Genomic DNA, 19,265 nt, shown 5'->3' on the forward strand with positions numbered 1-19,265 from the left:
TTTAATTATAAATCATTATAAAGATCAAATTATATATTTCATATTGGGTGGGTTTTGTGGTATTTAGTGTTCCTGAGGAAGTGGTCCATTTCATCTAAGTTGTCAAATTTATATATGTAGAATCGTTCATAGCATTCCCTGATCCATTTGGTATCTGCACAGTCTGTAGTGGTATCCTAATTCATTCTTGATATTAATAATACGTATAATACGTATCTTATCTTTTTTTTTGTCCACTTTGTCCATTTTTGTCCATTTTATTGGTCTCTTCAAATAATCAGCTTTTTAATTCTTGATTTTTCTATATTTCTTTGTTTTCAATTTTATTGATTTCTGCTCTTTATTTTTTTTCTTCTGCTTGCTTTGAGTTTATTATGCTCTTCTTTTTCTAGGTTCTTGAGGTGGAGTTTAGGTTTTGATAGTTTTTCTCTTTCCTAATATAAGCATTTAGTGCTTAAATTTCCCTCTCAGTGGTATGTTAGCTGACGTGTCCCACAAATTTTGATATGCTATATTTTCTTTCAGTTCAACGTATATATTTTTTAATTTCACTTGAGATTTTGTCTTTAAAACATGGATTATTTAGAAGTGTGTTGTTGAGTTCCCAACTGTTGTGGAGATTTTCCTGTTACCGATCTTACTGATTTCTAGTTTGTATGATTTTGGTTCTTTTAAATTTTTTGAGATTTATGGCTCAGGATATGATCTGTATTGGTCTATGATATGCATAATGACTTGGAAAGAATGTGTATTCTACTATTACTGGATGGAGTGTTCTATAAATGCTTATTAAATCCTGTTGGGTGATGGTATTGTTAAGTTCTTCTATATCCTAGTTGGTGTTCTGTTTAGTTTTTCTATCAACTCCTGACAGAGGAGTATTGAAGTCTTCAACTATAATTTTGGATTAGTCTGTCACTTCTTTCAGTTTTTTCAGTTTTTTGCCTCACATATTTTACAGCTCTGTTGTTTGATGCATATACATTTAAGATTGCTATGTCTTCCTGGTAGATTACCCTTTTATTTTTATGTAATGTCCCTTTCTGTCTCTCTCTGGTAATTTTCCTTGCTCTGAAGTCTACTTTATCTGATTTTTTAAAACTTATTTTTGATTCCCTGATTTGGGGATTTTATTCTGAGGCTATTTTTCCCTTCTTTTTTTAAGGAATATATTATTCGAGTGCAAAGAGGAATTTCTGTGGAAAACAGCTGGCAGGTAAGCATTTTTTTTTTTTTTTTTTTTTTTGTCAATTAGGAAAATATCTAAATGTGTGACTAAAAGCCTGACTTGGGGCATCTACAAATCTGGAAAAATCAGAACATGCATAAATATAAATCATGTTTCTTTTAGCTATAAACCTTTAGCTTTAAGACAAGTATGATAAGAGTCTTTCCTGTCCCCACTTGTTTGGTTAAATTGTGTATGATTGATATTAGCATGGAGGGTATCTAGGAATTTGTTCCCCAGCTCAACCCAGAGCAAATAGTATATTCAGATTACTTGTTTTGTTTCTAGAAATTCACACCTTCTCCCCTGTAGCTATGGTTTGAGTTCAGTCTACCACGTAGAAAGGTGAGATTGAGTCCTGGCTATTGTACAGTTTTGGCCACTACATTTTATGAATCTCAGGTCCACTCATGGGCAGCTTCTTGGGGAGGGTCATCTTGGGGCCCCAGGCTCTGCTTTCTTCAGTGGTGGCCTCAGAGAGAAAAGAATTCCTGGACGGATCGAGAAGTCCTTCCCATACAAGTTGACTTACAGAGGGTAGCTGAATTCTGCATAGGGGCCCTTTCTTTCCTGTTTTAGTAATTACGATTACCACCTCCACCTCCCTGCAACCCTTCTTCTCTCCCAAAAATCTTACCTTCTCCTTCACAGCCCAGCTCAAACCTTAACCTTCTACCTTAAGTAGCCTCTTACACACAGTTGTCCACACTGGTCTTTTCTTTGCCTGAAATTTCAAACTACTGTTTGTTTGAATAATTATTATATTTAACATCTATCGAGCATGTATTAAGTGTTCAGTACTGGTTTAAGCACATTCATTCACTTAACCTTTTAAAAATGTGCTATGTGGTAGTATTGTCCTCATTTTACATTTGTGAAGTAAGTAACTGTCTGAGGTCACAGTTAGATCATTGGCAGAATAGAGTTGGAATTTGCTCATTCTCTGTGGTTAACCACTCTATGATCTTTTGCTTCTTGGCTTTTATCAGGGATGACCTTATATTTAACTTTTTGATGTATATTTCGCAAACAGGGCCAACAATAGTGTCCTCCCAGAAAGATCAACCCTTGGTGCAGTTTTCTAGATCCATTGCATTAGAAACCCAGGTACTCAATAAAAATGTAGACTCTTGGGCCCCATCCTAGACCTACTGATCAAATTTTCAATGGGTAGGGTTGTAAGGGTGGAGAGGTGTGATACCTTTCTTCACCCATGGTAAAGGTTGTGGCCAACACTTCTATAACAAAAGACAGATTAACAAGGGGGGAAACATAACAAATTTATTTAATAAAAGCTTTCTGTTTTTTTTTTTTTTTTTTTTTTTGAGACGGAGTCTCTCTCTGTCGCCCAGTGGCACAATCTCAGCTCACTGCACGCTCCATCTCCTGGGTTCACGCCATTCTCCTGCCTCAGCCTCCCGAGTAGCTGGGACTACAGGTGCCCACCACCACGCCCAGCTAATTTTTTTGTATTTTTGGTAGAGATGGGGTTTCACCGTGTTAGCCAGGATGGTCTCGATCTCCTGACCTCGTGATCTGCCCGCCTCGGCCTCCCAAAGTGTTGGGATTACAGGCGTGAGCCACCACGCCCGGCCAATCAAAGTTTTATGTGACACAGGAACTTCCAGAAATGAAGACCCAAAGACCCAGGGAAAACTGTCCGTTTTTATGCTTGATTTGATGAAGACTGGATAGCCATGTAGAATGTGATTGAACAAACAATTTCTTTATGTTTTTATTTTTATTTTTATTTTTTTGAGATAGGGTTTTGTTCTCTTGCCCAGACTGGAGTGCAGTGGCGTGATCACAGCTCACTGCAGCCTCGATCTCCTGGGCTCAAGTGATCCTCCCACTTCAGCCTCATGAGTAGCTGGAACTATAGGCACGTGCCACTACGCCCAACTAATGTTTTTGTATTTTTTTATAGAGACGGGGTTTGGCTATGTTGCCCAGGCTGGTCTTGAACTCCTGAGTTCAAGCAATGCCCGCCTTAGCCTCCCAAAGTGCTGGGATTGTAGGCATGAGCCACCATGCCTGGCCTTGTCTGTTCTTCTTTTTTTTATTTTTATTTTTATAGAAACGGGATCTTGCTATGTTGCCCAGACTGGTCTTTAACTCCTAGGCTCAAGGGATCCTCCTGCCTTGGCCTCCCAAAGTGCTCAGATTATAGGTATGAGCCATTGTGCCTGGCCCTGTCTATTCTTCTTGGTCTGTCCGTGTAGCCTTCCTTCCTCCTGGGTATGGGGCAGGATCCCTTTAGAATGAGAGTCCTCAGGAGAGAAGGGAGAGAGCAACCTTTCTAGGTTTTATGGCTTACTTTGTGAGAGGTAGAGGAGCTAGGGACAGGAGGGCAGAAGACTACAAAGAAGAACTCATTTGTGAGCCCTTCTTTTTTTTTTTTTTTTTTGAGACAGAGTCTCATTCTGTTGCCCAGGCTGGGATGCAGTGGAGTGATCTCTGCTCACTGCAATCTCTGCCTCCCAGGCCCAAGCGATTCTCCTGCCTCAGCCTCCTGAGTAGCTGAGACTACAGGTGCTCACCACCATGCCCAGCTGATTTTTATATTTTTAGTAGAGATATGTTTTGCCATGTTGGCCAGGCTGGTCTCGAACTCCTGGACTCAGGTGATCCACCTGCCTTAGCCTCCCAAAGTGCTGAGATTACAGTTGCAAGCCACTGTGCCCAGCCCATTTCTGAGACCTTCTAATCTCCTTTAGTTCAAAGTACTTAGCATGCCAAAGTACCATACTTTGGGATATCATTTTCTGAGCCCCAGTAGGGTTCTAGATGATATCCAGGTAATACTTTTCTGCACATTAACATTTGAAAATCACCAATAAAGATTAAAGTCAAACTAATTCAAACCAAAATTATTTTCTTTTTTTTTTGTTGTTTTTTTTTTTTTTTTGAGACGGAGTCTCGCTCTATTGCCCAGGCTGGAGTGCAGTGGCCGGATCTCAGCTCACTGCAAGCTCCGCCTCCCGGGTTCACGCCATTCTCCTGCCTCAGCCTCCCGAGTAGCTGGGACTACAGGCGCTCGCCACCTCGCCCGGCTAGTTTTTTGTATATTTTTTAGTAGAGATGGGGTTTCACCGTGTTAGCCAGGATGGTCTCGATCTCCTGACCTCGTGATCCGCCCATCTCGGCCTCCCAAAGTGCTGGGATTACAGGCTTGAGCCACCGCGCCCGGCTCCAAAATTATTTTCTTGATCAGGGCCTGAAGAGCTAGTCGAATTTGACTATAGCCTAATCAATGGCGTCAATACAACTGAGAAAGAATGTGTAGACAATGGAAGGTGGACTGTTTGTCAAGAGGGGGAACCCTGGGGAATCACCCTGGGCGAGGTGTGGGCAGCTCTGCCTGCAATGCAGTCCAGTCTCCAGGGTGGTGGGAGCTCACCTGGTGGAAGTTTGACCCAGGACAAAGGTGAAATGGCCTCAGAACTATCCATTTCCTCTTGCTTTGATTCCATGCTCAGTAAAACTTTTTTTTTTTTTAAAGTCATTCATCTTTCTAGGCGCCTGGTTAATAAGAAAGACATGGGAAGGACTGTTTGCCCTGAAAACAAATATTCTCACTTATCTCTTGGCATCTTGTGAATTTGACATGCATTAACCAGTTTCCCATGGCCCAGCCAATGCCTGGCACTGCTAAGTCTATTTTCTAGGCTTGTCAGGTTAAACAGTTAAGCACCAGGTATAAGCCCCTACTACCCTTAGCACAAGTGCCTGAGCTCTAGAGTGCCAATATTACTAATACATATTAAATAAAGAAATGAAAAGAGATAGTCTTTGCTGAATCAAAACCCTACTTCTTGTCTCTTACAGATTGTTAGAAGATACAGTGACTTTGATTTGCTTAACAACAGCTTACAGGTAAATGTTTTGACATTCTAATTACACACATTGATTACTTGGGGTATCTAAAAAACTGGTGGAGTCCAGGCGCAGTGGCTCACGCCTATAATCCCAGCAGTTGGGGAGGCTGAGGCGGGTGGATCACCTGAGGTCAGGAGTTCAAGACCACCTGACCAACATGGAGAAACCCCGTCTCTACTAAAAATACAAAATTAGCCAGGCGTGGTGGTGCATGCCTGCAATCTCAGCTACTTGGGAGGCTGAGGCAGGAGAATCACTTGAACCTGGGAGGCAGAGGTTGTGGTGAGCCGAGATCACGCCATTGCACTCCAGCCTGGGCAATAAGAGTGAAACTCCATCTCAAAAACAAAGCTGGTTGGAAATGGCAATATCAGAAACAAGAAATTAGCACATTTCCCTGTCAAAGAAAATAAATTCATACTTTACTCAGATGATGTGTGGCTCTAAAAATAAACTTTTGGGAATCAACATGTGATTTATAATTAATAGTCACCTTGCAACCAAGTACTATTGTGCCAGACTCTATCCTCACCACAGTCATAGGAGGCTGATGTAATATCTTCTTTTAAAAGATGAGGAATGATTATGTGGATTGCTAGCGTTATTCACTTAGGTGGAGCTGGGACTCTGACTCTCTTCATTGAACTAGGCTACATAGTCAGCTCTGCAGATCAACATGCAGCAGTAACTGGGAGACTCAGCCTTTTCCTGTTTAACTTTTTCTCCTAAATACGTAGTTAGAAATCTCTTTGTTTTAAATGTTCCTAACTTGAGGGCCATAATGGGAAGAAGCATGAGCTGCAAGGTCTTCATCTAGAGACACACCCAGTGTTGTAATGGTTGAAGGGTCCAAGAGGGGCTTTAGCACCTTAGGAAGTCCTGTCAGTAGCAGCCGTGTCTTCATCTGGCAGGCTGGACTTCAAATGCCTTGGATTACTGAAGACTATTTTGCTCTTGTGTGTCATACCTCAGGTTTGATTGGTAACATAAAATGCTTTAACCCTGAGGAAGAGTGCTTGGCTTATGATGTAAAGGACTCAGCCTGGAGGGAAAGGACTGCTCCCGTCATTGGTGAGCTAGCCATCATTGCTCATTCTGAATGACCTCAGATCTTGCCCACAAAGGTCAGGAGGACTGTGCACTAGGAGGAAGCATAATACTTCTTTTCCTTCAGAAGGCCATGTTTTGTTGGTCGGACTTCAGAAAATAAGCATTTGGGCCAGATGTGGCGGCTCACTCCTGTAATCCCAGCACTTTGGGAGGCTAAGGCGGGTGGATCACCTGAGGTCAGGAGTTTGAGACCAGCCTGGTCAACATGGTGAAACCCCATCTCTACTAAAAATACAAAAATTAGCTGGGTGCGGTGATGGGTGCCTGTAATCCCAGCTACTCAGGGAGCTGAGGCAGGAGAACTGCTTGAACCCGGGAAGGGGAGGTTGCAGTAAGCCGAGATTGCGCCATGTTGCACTGCATCCTGGGTGATAGAGCAAGACTCTGTCTCAAAAAAACAAACAAAAAAGGAAATAAGCATTTGTAAAGCCCAAACTTTAGCATTATTTATAATGCTGCTGAAAGCGTGAATGCCTTATTTTCCTTTTGAAGGAAGTGGCCTGAGTATCTGCAGACGTTTATGTAATTGCCATACTTGTCATGCATTTGACACATATTGTCTTTTTGTGTTTTAATTTTAGTATGACCCATTTGAGTCTTCAGATAGAATATTGGCAGAGATCAAATTTTCATTGATGGGTTTAATTGGTTTTATTTATGGATTTTAATAGGATCTTCTTTGCACTCAGACAAGAACTGGGCCTATGATGACATTGTAGATAAGACATCAATGTTCAGTTTATTCCAGCAGTGGATTTTCTCCTCAGACTCTCCTATCCCCAGTGCAGCGGCCCATGTGACATTTCCACAGTGGTGTAAGCATTTGGGAATTAACAGTGGGCCTACGAACTGTTTCTGCCTTTATGCTCAAGCGAACCTTTGCTTGTGCTTAAAGGGGGAGTGATCTTTGTACAATGTCATTCAGCCAGGCTGAGTAAGAATTATGGGAGAAATATTTTTGAAATTGAAATTGCCTAGACTTAGCCTCTAAGAACAGAGGGTAGGGAGGAGAGTTTTATCTCTCGTTTACTCATACTTTGGGGTGATAAAGTTTCTCCATGACTCTTCACTTAATGGCCTTTTTAATATAGTGAATTTGATTTTTGCTTCAGTGTAATTTTACCTTTCAAAATGGGTACTTTCAATGTGCATCCTATTTCAAATGCAAATATCCCCATGTATTGATGTTGGCTTGTGTTGGGCAGAATATGGCCAGACATCATTTCAGTGGGAGGTTTTTCTGGATTCAAGTAAACAAACAGAAGAAAGCACACACAGCTTTTTGGCAATGAAGTAATTTAAAACAATATCCAAAAACAGACCAAAAAGACTCTAAAACCTCAGAATAAAACTGTGACCATGATTTTCAGTGTCCAATTACCCTTTTGACAGATAAATGAGTTCCTGCTAAAGAAAAAGAAATATAATACACATATGCAGAGTTGTCTGAGTCCAATAGGAACATGTCTAAGTGAAAAAAAGCATAATGCAAAATTATACATGCCATATAATATAATTACATGAAATGTTTGGAAAATAGGATTGCAAGTAAATATGCCAAAACGTTAATGGTGATCCCCAGGTGGTGGAATTATAGGTTATGTTGTTTTCTGTTTATTTTTGTTTGTTTGTTTTCTTTAATGTTCTGTACTTTCCAAGTTCTCCACAAACAAGCACATGTAGGCTATGTAAGCAGAAAAACAGAAAAAAAGCTGCATTTTCTTTTCTTTTTTTTTTGAGACAGAGTCTCACTGTGTCGCCCAGTCTGGAGTGCAGTGTCTCCACCTCCTGGGTTCACCTCATTCTCCTGCCTCAGCCTTCCAAGTAGCTGGGACAACAGGCGCCCACCACCGTGCCCGGCTAATTTTTTGTATTTTTAGTAGAGACGGAGTTTCACAGTGTTAGCCAGGATGGTCTCGATCTCCTGGCCTCGTGATCTGCCCGCCTCAGCCTCCCAAAGTGCTGGGATTACAGGTGTGAGTCACCGCGCCGGCAAAAGCTGCATTTTCTAAACTTTTTTTTTTTTTTGAGACAGAGTCTTGCCTTGTGACCCAAACCGGAGGGCAATGGTGTGATCTTGGCTCACTGCAATCTCTGCCTCTTGGGTTCAAGTGATTTCTCCTGCCATAGACTCCCAAGTAGCTGAGATTACAGGCACGTGCCACCATGCCCAGCTAATTTTTGTATTTTTAGTAGAGACGGGGTTTCACTATGTTGGCCAGGCTGACAGACTTTTTATAGTGAGCATATTTTGTGGAAACAATGAAGAAAAATCACTACCTTATTTTAAATGCAACATCAAATTAGCAGCCATCTAGGGAGACAGCATACAACCAAGAGAAAGAAGCAGGCTGTTGAAATGTTGGGAACTGGGCAGAGAGAAAGAACTCAGTCTCTGTTCCTTAGACTTGAGAAGGAACCCAGGCCCCTTACAGCGTTGAGACCTTGAGTCCATCATTTCTTCTGTTGGGTTTCACTTTTGCCGCTGAAATAAAGGGGTTGAACTAGATGACTTCGGAGGTCTCTTATAGCACAAATGTTTTGTAATTAGAATTTTACTGCCCACTGTTGACCCTGGAGAGACTTTACTGTACTCCAGGGGACAGCAGGGTGTTGAGACAAATTGAGGGTCTGTTGAAAGCTTAGAACTCCCTAGGATACTGACTGGAATATGGTTGAAGGCAATTTGCAGATTATTAAGATCTGATGTTGGAAGTAAGGAGCAATGAACAGATTGAGGTTGAAAGTTTTTTGCTGGGCGCGGTGGCTCACGCCTGTAATCCCAGCACTTTGGGAGGCCGAGGCAGGTGGATCACGAGGTCAGGAGATCGAGACCATCCTGGCTAACACGGTGAAACCCCATCTCTACTAAAAATACAAAAAATTATTAGGATGTGGTGGCGGGCGCCTGTAGTCCCAGCTACTTGGGAGGCTGAAGCAGGAGAATGGTGTGAACCCGGGAGGCGGAGCTTGCAGTGAACTGAGATTGCACACTGCACTCCAGCCTTGGCGACAGAGTGAGACTCTATCTCAAAAAAAAAAATAAATAATTAAGTTTTTCCTCCAAATAAAAGCTAATTTTCTTGAAACTGTAATATAGTTTGTCATATAATTTTGGACTCTAAATCCCAATTTGGGAATCATTTCCCGCTTTCCATTTTCTTTCTTTTTTCTTCTTCTTCTTTTTTTTTTTTTTTAAGACAGTGTCACTCTGTTGCCCAGGCTGGAATGCAGTGAGCTGAGATCATGATCACTGCAACCTCCACGTCCCGGGTTCAAGTGATTCTCCTGCCTCAGCCTCCCAAATTGCTAGAATTACAGGCACCCACCATTGTGCCTGGCTAATTTTTTTTGTATCTTCAGTAGAGATGGGGGTTTCATCATGTTGGCCAGATTGGTCTCGAACTCCTGACCTCAGGTGATCCACCCACCTCGGCCTCCCAAAATGCTGGGACTATAGTTGTGAGCCACGGCGCCTGGCCTCCCCTTTCCATTTTCACTCGCAGTTGTGCATGGAACTCGGGACTCCTCTGCTGGCTGTCTTGTTCTCTTTTCCTTCTATAAGGAACTCAAGAAGGGAATCCATAGGGCATGTTATAGAGGAAGGTAGTGAAAGTGAGATGATGAGGCATCCTGGCTTGAAGTCATCAGTGTGGAGGTGTCTAGGAAATCAGTGGCTTAGAGACTTTATTATTCCGTGTGTAGTATTTTTTTTCCTCCCTTCTAATTAACCATTGGAGTTCTAAATTTTCTATTCTGTAGTTGGTAAGCAGTGTAGGAATTCTAGGAGAAAGCTGAAAGAGAAAGTGTCTCTTGAATAATCTTTTTTAAGAGACGGGGTTTTAAAATAACACACATGTTGCATAGTTTGAGTACCTTTAGGAATTTTTTTTTGTGAGATCTTAAACTTAGGGCAGGAAAACCACCTCCGGTCTGTCTGACATAGCAGGGACATTATAATTGCAGCTGTTGGCAAAAGAGCTCTTTGTTTCACCTGACGGTTTGAAAGAACTGATGGGATGTTTGGGCAGAGTAATACATTTTAAAAAGTGAAATGAAAGTTGACAAAATAGATTGGTTGAAGCTTGGAAGCCACGAAGTTCAAAACAGATACTTTATGAAATTCATTCTTACATCCCCACAATGAAAGAAAAGGAGCCAGAATATTGGGATTTGAATCCAATGATGTCAGATGTGACTCCTTTCTGAGTGACGTGGATTCAGCTGGGGCTGCTGCTATGTGGTAGTGCAAGCAAATCTGTCGATACTGGGTAATGGAATTTTAAAAATTCTTGCTCCATATACAATCAGTTTGATAAACAAAAGCAATTTTCTTTCTTTAATTGAAAAAATGTAGTCAATGCACACTATAAACATTTCACAGTAGAGAAATAAAAATTAATGAACCAACCCACTTCTAGAAATGGTTATTGTTAAGCAGTTGGTGTGAGTCCTCCAGACATTTTTCTTTTGTGCCTGTGTAACCATATCCTGGGCTAAAACAGCAGGTTCTCAGATGACACTGTTTTGTTCAACATTGTTTGCTTGTAGCGTTGGTGAGAAAAAAATAAATCTATCCACGACCAAGGCCACTGTCTGAATGGAGTTTGCACGTTCTCTCCATGTCTATGTGGATTTTCTCTGGGTACTCCAGTTTCTTCCCACATCCCAAAGACGTACAGGTTAGGTGAACCGGCTTGTCTGCATAGTCCCCATGTGAGTGTGGGTGTGTGTGAGTGCACCCTGACATGGGATGGACTCCGGCTACCTGAGACCCTAAACTGGAAACATGGTGTAAATAATTATCTTGTTAAGTTGGCAAAATCTCACCAATGCTAAGCATCATAATTGCCTTAAGTAATTTTCCATTTCTTCTGGATTCATTAATGAATTACATTGTAATATCTACATAATTGCTTTAAGTAATGAATGTTAAGTGCAAAAATTCACCAAGTTAACAACAGCTACCCTCCAAAACAATAATTATTATCTTGTTTTTATTAATCTTTCTTAAATTGTATATAGGTTATATTTATTTCAGTGTTTAATATTAGACATGTTTTAGGTCTTTGGAAGTTTGCTGATGTTTTTGTGACCAGAAATATGCTGTAGGAAGTTAATTCTTGTTTGTATAAATTAGCCTGGCTGGGTGTGGTGGCTCATGCCTATAATCCCAGCACTTTGGGAGGCTGAGGCGGGTGGATCATTTGAGATCAGGAGTTTGAGACCAGCCTGCCAAACATGGTAAAACCCCATCTCTACTAAAAATACAAAAATTAGCTGGGTTTGGTGGCGGGCACCTGTAATGCCAGTTACTCGGGAGGCTGAGGCAGGAGAATTGCTTGAACCCAGGAGGCGGATGTTGCAGTGAGCCAAGATTGTGCCATTGCACTCCAGCATGGGTGACAAGAGCGAAACTCTGTCTCAAAAAATAAAATAAAATAAATAAAATTAATTAATTAGCCTATGGTAAAATTAGTCTTGTTATTCATTTTGCTTAAAGTCCCAGTCTGTAAGAACCTATAGACAACATTAAGTGATAACTTAGCTTACATACACATAAATGAGATGATATTCTGCAACTTCATAAAATAGTTTCAGGAAAGATACATCAGTTGTGTTTTAGGTAATATATTACCCTTTATTTATTATTTATTTATTTATTTATTTATTTTTTGGAGACAGAGTCTCACTCCATTACCCAGGCTGGAGTGCGGTGGCGCCATCGTGGCTTACTGCAACCTCTGCCTCCTGGGTTCAAGCAATTCTTGTGCCTCAGCCTCCTGAGGAGCTGCTGAAATTACAGTCGTGCACCACCATACCTGACTAGTTTTTGTATTTTTAGTAGAGATGGGGTTTTGCTATGTTGGTTAGGCTGGTATCTAACTTCTGACCCCAGGTAATCCACTTGCCTCGGCCTCCCAAAGTGCTGGGATTACAGGCATGAGCCACTGTGCCCGGCCTACCCTTCCTTTAATTCTTTATGCCCTTGAACCAAAAAATAAAGTGATTGGCTTGGATGTGCAATAGCTAGGTTATGTACTTTCTTCATACGTATGCATTTTATTCAGCTAAAGAAAAAACCACTATTAGATAAAGCCTAACTGTATAAATGAGGCAGATGATGTGAAATTTGATTATCTTATTTGGAAATGAATTATGCTGTGATAGAAAATTTACTCTGTGTATGCTCTGATATATTTTCATAATTATGTTTGAGAAATTGGCAATTTAGAATTATCCGCCAACCTTTTCATCTTCTCCAGTGTCAAGTTCAAGGTCTTCATCTGGCTGCATCAATGTTGTTTGAAAAATACAGAATGGAACAATCTCAGTTAGGTTTGCCCAATTTAATGGTTTAGGTTATATCCTTTTCTGAATTCAAGATGCCCTTCTCTTTAGACCTTACCCTCGATCAATACACATGCCACTGGACTGCTCTAATATAAGCACAAGTCTAGAATAGCACTACTCTTTGAAAGTGACTTTGCTCATTAAATTAAAATGCCTATCTCATGCTTTGCTTTTTATGTTTAAAAAATAAACTCACAGTCCCAGCTACTTGAGAGGCAGGCTGAGGTGGGAGGATTACTTGCAACCAGGAGTTCAAGTACATAGTGAGACCCTATCTCTCTCTAAAGAAAAAAAAAGAAAAGAAAGAAAAGACTAAACATTTTAAATAATGTGGGAAATGATAGTAGATTGAGTACCTGTATTTACTTTTTCTCCCTCCCCAAACCAGTCTAGAATAATAGTGGATTGTTTATATACACAAACACACCCTTTCAAGGACAAACAGAACAGGAGAAGAAAAAACACAATAAAACACTTAAGGCTGAAAATCCAGTGGGTGAGAGCTAACTGATTAAGCAGATGTAGGAAGGCAGAATTCAGAGATGGGAAGCAGATAATCTCATTGGGTCTCAATTTACATCACAGAACCCCTGGAAGGTTCCAGTATTGGCAGTACCAGGTGCTGTCCCCAGAGTGGGGTGAAGGTCAAGCAGTTGCAAGTCTGTTTAAGAAGCAGTCAGATCCCCAAATCTCCCATGTCCATGAAAATTATTCCTGCCCTCCTCCCTCTAGCAAAAAGACATAAGTTTATTTTCTGGAGAGGGTCAAACAGTCTTTAGGCTGGGGAATGCAGGCATATTTGAAAACATGTACCTAATATACATGAAGACCCCACTCCCTCCCTAGCTTCCTTCTTCGTCTCAACTGCCAGAATTCTGGCAGTCAGGCTTCAGACTTTTCAGGCAGGAGATTAGAAGATTATTTTAGGGGAATCTGTCCAGCCTAAGAGGAAAGAGCTAAAGGTTTGTCCAGTAAAACAGCTGTGTAGGGTCATCTGGTAAAATAAAGCCCACAGTAGATAAACCCCAGGACACTCACCCAGAGGTTCCAGTCAACTTTTGATGCTCCACTCTTGAATATGGGCTGATAACCAAGGGTCACCAGACTCCTACAGGACTCATTTTTCTTTCTTATTTAAATGTTTTCATTGGATTTGGACTTCGTTTTTCTTACTTTTTTTTTTTTTTTTTTTGGCGATGGAGTTTTGCTCTTGTTGCCCAGGCTGGAGTGCAGTGGTGTGATCTCGGCTCATTGCAACCTCTGCCTCCTGGGTTCAAGTGATTCTCCTGCCTCAGCCTCCCGAGTAGCTGGGATTACAGGCATGCACCACCACGCTCAGCTAATTTTTTGTATTTTTAGTAGAGGTGGAGTTTCTCCATGTTGATCAGGCTGGTCTCAAACTTCCAACCTCAGGTGATCCGCCTGCCTTAGCCTCCCAGAGTGCTGGGATTACAGGCATGAGCCACCACACCCTGCCAGACTTCATTTTTTTAAGGATTATGTAGACATAACTAGTCTGATCAGATATTAGCTTATATATTTTGGTAGCTCTTTATTATTATTATTACTATTTGAGATAGAGTCTTGCTCCGTCACCCAGGCTGGAGTGCAGTGGTGCAATCTTGGCTCACTGCAGCCTCCACCTCCTGGGTTCAAGCGATTCTCCTGCCTCAGCCTCCTGAGTAGCTGGGATTACAGGCGCCCACTACCATGCTTGCCTGATTTTTGTATGTTTAGTAGAGATGGAGTTTCACCATGTTGCCCAGGCTGGGTTTGAACTCCTGACCTCAGGTGATCCACCCACCTCAGCCTCCCATAGTGCTGGAGTTACAGGCGTGAGCCACTGCTCCTGGTAGCCCTTTATTTTTATACCTAAGAACTAGTTTACTTTTTCTCAATGTTCAATACTTACCTTTGGTAAAAATTTGCCACGTTCTTCCTCATCTGTTTCTGAAGCGTTAAGAGTTTCACCTGCTTGGTGTAAGTTACTCTTTCATTGTCCTCCTGTGGATATGTTTTGTAGGACTCTCTGTTTTTTCTAAATTTCACTGCTCACATCCCACAACATTATCTTCCCATAATTCTGGCAAAAAGGAGACCTGGGATACCTCTGAAGTGTGGCCCTTAAATCCCGGTTCCTGTTCCTACCTGACTCCCACCAAGAAAGACTTTTAACACGAAGTGACCAAAACAAATAGGAAAAAAAAAGGAATGATCAGGAAGCAGAAGGTATGCAGTGAGAAGAATGCTTTAGACACTTGAGAAAGATTATCTTTTGTCTTCTCAGAGAGATAAGAAATGGTATTACATTCAGGGTGCTATTAAGGAAGAAAAAGAATAGCAAAGAGTACATACAAATAAAAAATAACAGTAGACAACTATTTAGAAGGGCTGAAAGATAAAAGAAATGCTTTTTAAAAAAAAGAAAAGCGAAATATAAAAATTAGTTGGGCATGGTGGTGCACATCTGTAGTCCCAGCTACAGGTGTGCACCACCTGTAGAGGCTGAGGTGATAGGATTGCTTGAGCTCAGGAGGTCGAGGCTATAGTGAGTGGTGACCATGCCACTGCACTCCGGCCTGGGTGACAGGGTGAGAACCTGTCTCAAAAACAAAACAAAACAAAAAGAGAGCAGAAAATTAAAAAGATAAAATTACAGGAGCAGTCCAGGAAGTCCAACATTGAAAAAATAGGAGTTTCAGTAAAAGAAAGCAGAAGGCATGAAGGGGAAGAAATAATGACCTAACAATACAATAAAATGCCAAAGAACTTAAGGAGATTAGTTTTTAGTTTGAAAGGACTGAGTGCTCAGCATGAGGGATGAAAACAGACACATGAAAGTCACAAACTGAGGTCATAGAGAAGATCCTGAAAGCTTCTGGGAAAATAGCAACAAAAAATGGATCAAGAATCATTATGATTAGCTGTGTGTGGTGGCGTGCAGCTGTAGTCCCAGCTACTTGTAAGGCTGGGGTGACAGGATCTCTTGAGCTCATGAATCCGAGGTGACAGTGGGCTGTGATCACGCCACCACACTCCAGCCTGGGTGCAAAGCAAGACCCTATCTCTTAAAAAAAAAAAAAAAAAAAGGCATCAATATGCTTGAACCTTTAACAGCAGCACTATAAACTAGAAGACACCCAAATATTTATTTACAATTCTGAAGAAAGGCTGGGCGCAGTGGCTCACACCTGTAATCCCAATACTTTGAGAGGCCGAGGCAGGCAGATCACCTGATGTCAGGAGTTTGAGACCAGCCTGGCCAATATGGTAAAACCCCATCTCAACTAAAAATACAAAAATTAGCCGGGTGCGGTGGCACATGCCTATAATCCCAGCTGCTTGGAGGCTGAGGCAGGAGAACCGCTTGAACCTAGGAGGCAGAGATTGCAGTGAGCTAAGATCGCGTCACTGCACTCCAGCCTGGGCGACAGAGGGAGTCTCCGTCTCACAGTAAGTAAGTAAGTAAGTAAGTAAATAAATAAATAAAAATAAAACTCTGAAGAGGCCGGGCGCGGTGGCTCAAGCCTGTAATCCCAGCACTTTGGGAGGCCGAGGCGGGCGGATCACAAGGTCAGGAGATCGAGACCACAGTGAAACCCCGTCTCTACTAAAAATACAAAAAATTAGCCGGGCACGGTGGCGGGCGCCTGTAGTCCCAGCTACTCAGGAGGCTGAGGCAGGAGAATGGCGGGAACCCGGGAGGCGGAGCTTGCAGTGAGCCGAGATCGCGCCACTGCACTCCAGCCTGGGCAACAGCGTGAGACTCCGTCTCAAAAAAAAAAAAATAAATAAAACTCTGAAGAAAATGTATTCCCAACTTAAAATTCCACATCAACACTAGCTATAAATCAAGTATAAGGGAAGGATAAAGACATCCTTATATATGCAAAGTTTCAAAAAAATGTATCTCTTGTTCTCCTTTTTAAAGCCAACAGAGGGCTTGGCGCTGTGGCTCACGCCTGTAATCCCAGCACTTTGGGAGGCCGAGGTGGGCGGATCACGAGGTCAGGAGATTGAGACCATCCTGACTAACACAGTGAAACCCCATCTCTACTAAAGATACAAAAAAATTAGCCAGGCGTTATGGTGGGCGCCTGTAGTCCCAGCTACTTGGGAGGCTGAGGCAGGAGAATGGCGTGAACCCGGGAGGCAGAGTTTGCAGTGAGCCAAAATCGCGCCACTGCACTCCAGCCTGCGCGATAGAGTGAGACTCCGACTCCAAAAAAAAAAAAAAGCCAACAGAGGGTACACTCTGCCAAAAACAAGGGAATTATGCACAAAAAACGAAGGTAGGGGATACAAAATGGGGTTTAGTACGACAAAGGCAAAAGCATCTCTAGGATGAGGATGAAAGGAGGTCCCGGGATGCCAGCTTTGCAGCAGTGTAGGGACCGCCAGTCCTGCTTGGAGCAGATTGTTGGACTCTGGAAGATACTCTTCAAAAGATAAAACTGACACAGCTGTGTATCTGAGTGTGTTGAAAGAAGGCTTGGATGGAGACTTTCAAGTTGAATAGAAAACCGAAAAAAGACTACACGTTGCTGTAAAGGAAAAGTAAGCATGGCTCTAGCTCAGTTGTGAATATTATGTACTTAAGGTAAACATGAATATTGTACCAAATAAAATTATAATGATGTCAGGAGGATTAGGGACAGGATGTGTGAGATGAGGTCAGGATTGTGAAAGAGAACTTAATCCTCATCTTCCATAATGGGAAATCTACAGATAATGCCTAAAAATGAAAACTCAAGCCATGACAGTATGAGCATTCCCCCATTGTCAAAAGATCAGCTGAGAGACTTGAATGTGGCTGTCTTAGGGGAGCAGAGAATGGCTCTGTCACCTGGTAGCAGGAGTGAGGGGTGTCATGGGACTGCCAGTTATAATTTAAGAAAGTGAGTTACTCTTGAAATTATGTTTTTATATAACTTTAGTAAAAATAAAAGCACATTAAAAAAATAAAGTTTTTTTTTTTTTTTTTTTTGAGACGGAGTCTGCTCTGTCGCCCAGGCTGGAGTGCAGTGGCCGGATCTCAGCTCACTGCAAGCTCCACCTCCCGGGTTTACGCCATTCTCCTGCCTCAGCCTCCCGAGTAGCTGGGACTACAGGCGCCCGCCACCTCGCCCGGCTAGTTTTTTGTATTTTTTTTAGTAGAGACGGGGTTTCACCGTGTTAGCCAGGATGGTCTCGATCTCCTGACCTCGTGATCCGCCCATCTCGGCCTCCCAAAGTGCTGGGATTACAGGCTTGAGGCACCGCGCCCGGCCTAAAAAAATAAAGTTTTAAAATTACTATGCTTGGCCAGGTGTGGTGGCTCATACCTGTAATCCCAGCACTTTTGGAGGCCGAAGCTGGTGGATCACTTGAGGTCAAGAGTTTGAGATCAGCCTGGCCAACACAGTGAAACCCCATCTCTCCTAAAAATACAAAAATTATCTGGGCATGGTGTCGCATGCCTGTAGTCCCAGCTACTCAGGAGGCGGAGGCAGGAGAATCTCTTGAAGCCAGGAGGTGGAGGTTTCAGTGAGCCAAGACGGCACCACTGCACTCCAGCCTGGGTGACTGAGTGAGACTCCATCTCAAAAATAAAATAACTTAATACAGTATTTTATCAATTCTAAATGCAGTTTTTCACAATTTTTGTATCACTGAAATTAGGATGCATCTAAAATCTACATTGTCTTAGGTTTAATGAAATATGATAGGTCAAGATTTTTGTATTGATTCTTATTTGTGGATGACATGAGTGTAACTTTTTTTTTTTTTTTTTAAGATTGCAGGCTTAAGTCTGCCTCTTCCTCCCAAAAAATTGATTGGTAACATGGATCGTGAATTCATAGCTGAGAGGCAGAAAGGTCTTCAGAACTATCTCAACGTGATCACCACAAATCATATCTTGTCTAATTGTGAGCTGGTTAAGAAGTTTTTAGATCCAAACAACTATTCCGCAAACTACACTGGTAAGCAAAGGAATCTGTGAGCTGTGGTCACATGGCTAAAGAGGCATTGTCCCTTGCTGGAGATAACATGTGGGAGAAACGCTTTCTCAAAATGGGGATATGTATATATCTGTTATAGTGTATTATGAATTTACTAAGATTTTCTTGATTGTAGTTTACTGTAGATGTGTAAGAAGAAAATAATTTACTTCCAAAATGTTTGTAAAGTCTGCACAGAAAAATATGGAAGATAAATTATTGTATGTGTGCTTATACTCTTGCCTTTGTTGTCTTCTCTGACAGAACAGAGAGTGAGTACTCTACAATAGGCCAGACGCGATGGCTCACGCCTGTAATCCCAGCACTTTGAGAGGGCAAGGCAGGTGGATTGCCTGAGGTCAGGAGTTTGAGACCAGCCTGGCCAACATGGTGAAACCCTGTCTCTACTAAAAATAAAAAAATTAGCCAGGCATGGCGGCACATGCCTGTAATCCTAGCTACTCGGGAGGCTGAGGCAGGATAATCCCTTGAACCCGGGAGGCGGAGGTTGCAGTGAGCTGAGATAGTGCCACTGCACTCTAGCCTAGGCAACAGAGCAAGACTCCATCTTAAAAATAATAATAATAATAATAAATCCACAGTAACGTGTACAGTAATTTTTTATATTACTTTTGACCTCTAATCAACACCTTGTACACACAATAATCTTAATTTGATTTGTATTTGGCTCTGTTTTTGTATTTACGATATGT

At 41.9% G+C, this 19,265-nt stretch overlaps 1 protein-coding gene across 14 annotated transcripts in view; it reads left to right on the forward strand.

Moving 5' to 3' along the window:
* PXK (PX domain containing serine/threonine kinase like) overlaps window positions 1–19,265 on the forward strand; it is a 96,326-nt gene that overhangs the window by 33,981 nt on the left and 43,080 nt on the right. For all 14 annotated transcript variants that reach the window (XM_074032595.1, XM_045385979.2, XM_074032593.1 and 11 more), the window contains 3 exons: window positions 1,166–1,216; window positions 5,057–5,104; window positions 18,348–18,534. In XM_074032595.1, the coding sequence (XP_073888696.1) occupies window positions 18,396–18,534 (139 nt within the window). In that variant the 5' untranslated portion in view covers window positions 1,166–1,216; window positions 5,057–5,104; window positions 18,348–18,395. The remainder of the gene's footprint in view (window positions 1–1,165; window positions 1,217–5,056; window positions 5,105–18,347; window positions 18,535–19,265) is intronic.

Source organism: Macaca fascicularis, chromosome 2 (genome assembly GCF_037993035.2).
Source record: "Macaca fascicularis isolate 582-1 chromosome 2, T2T-MFA8v1.1".
Lineage (NCBI taxonomy): Eukaryota > Metazoa > Chordata > Mammalia > Primates > Cercopithecidae > Macaca > Macaca fascicularis.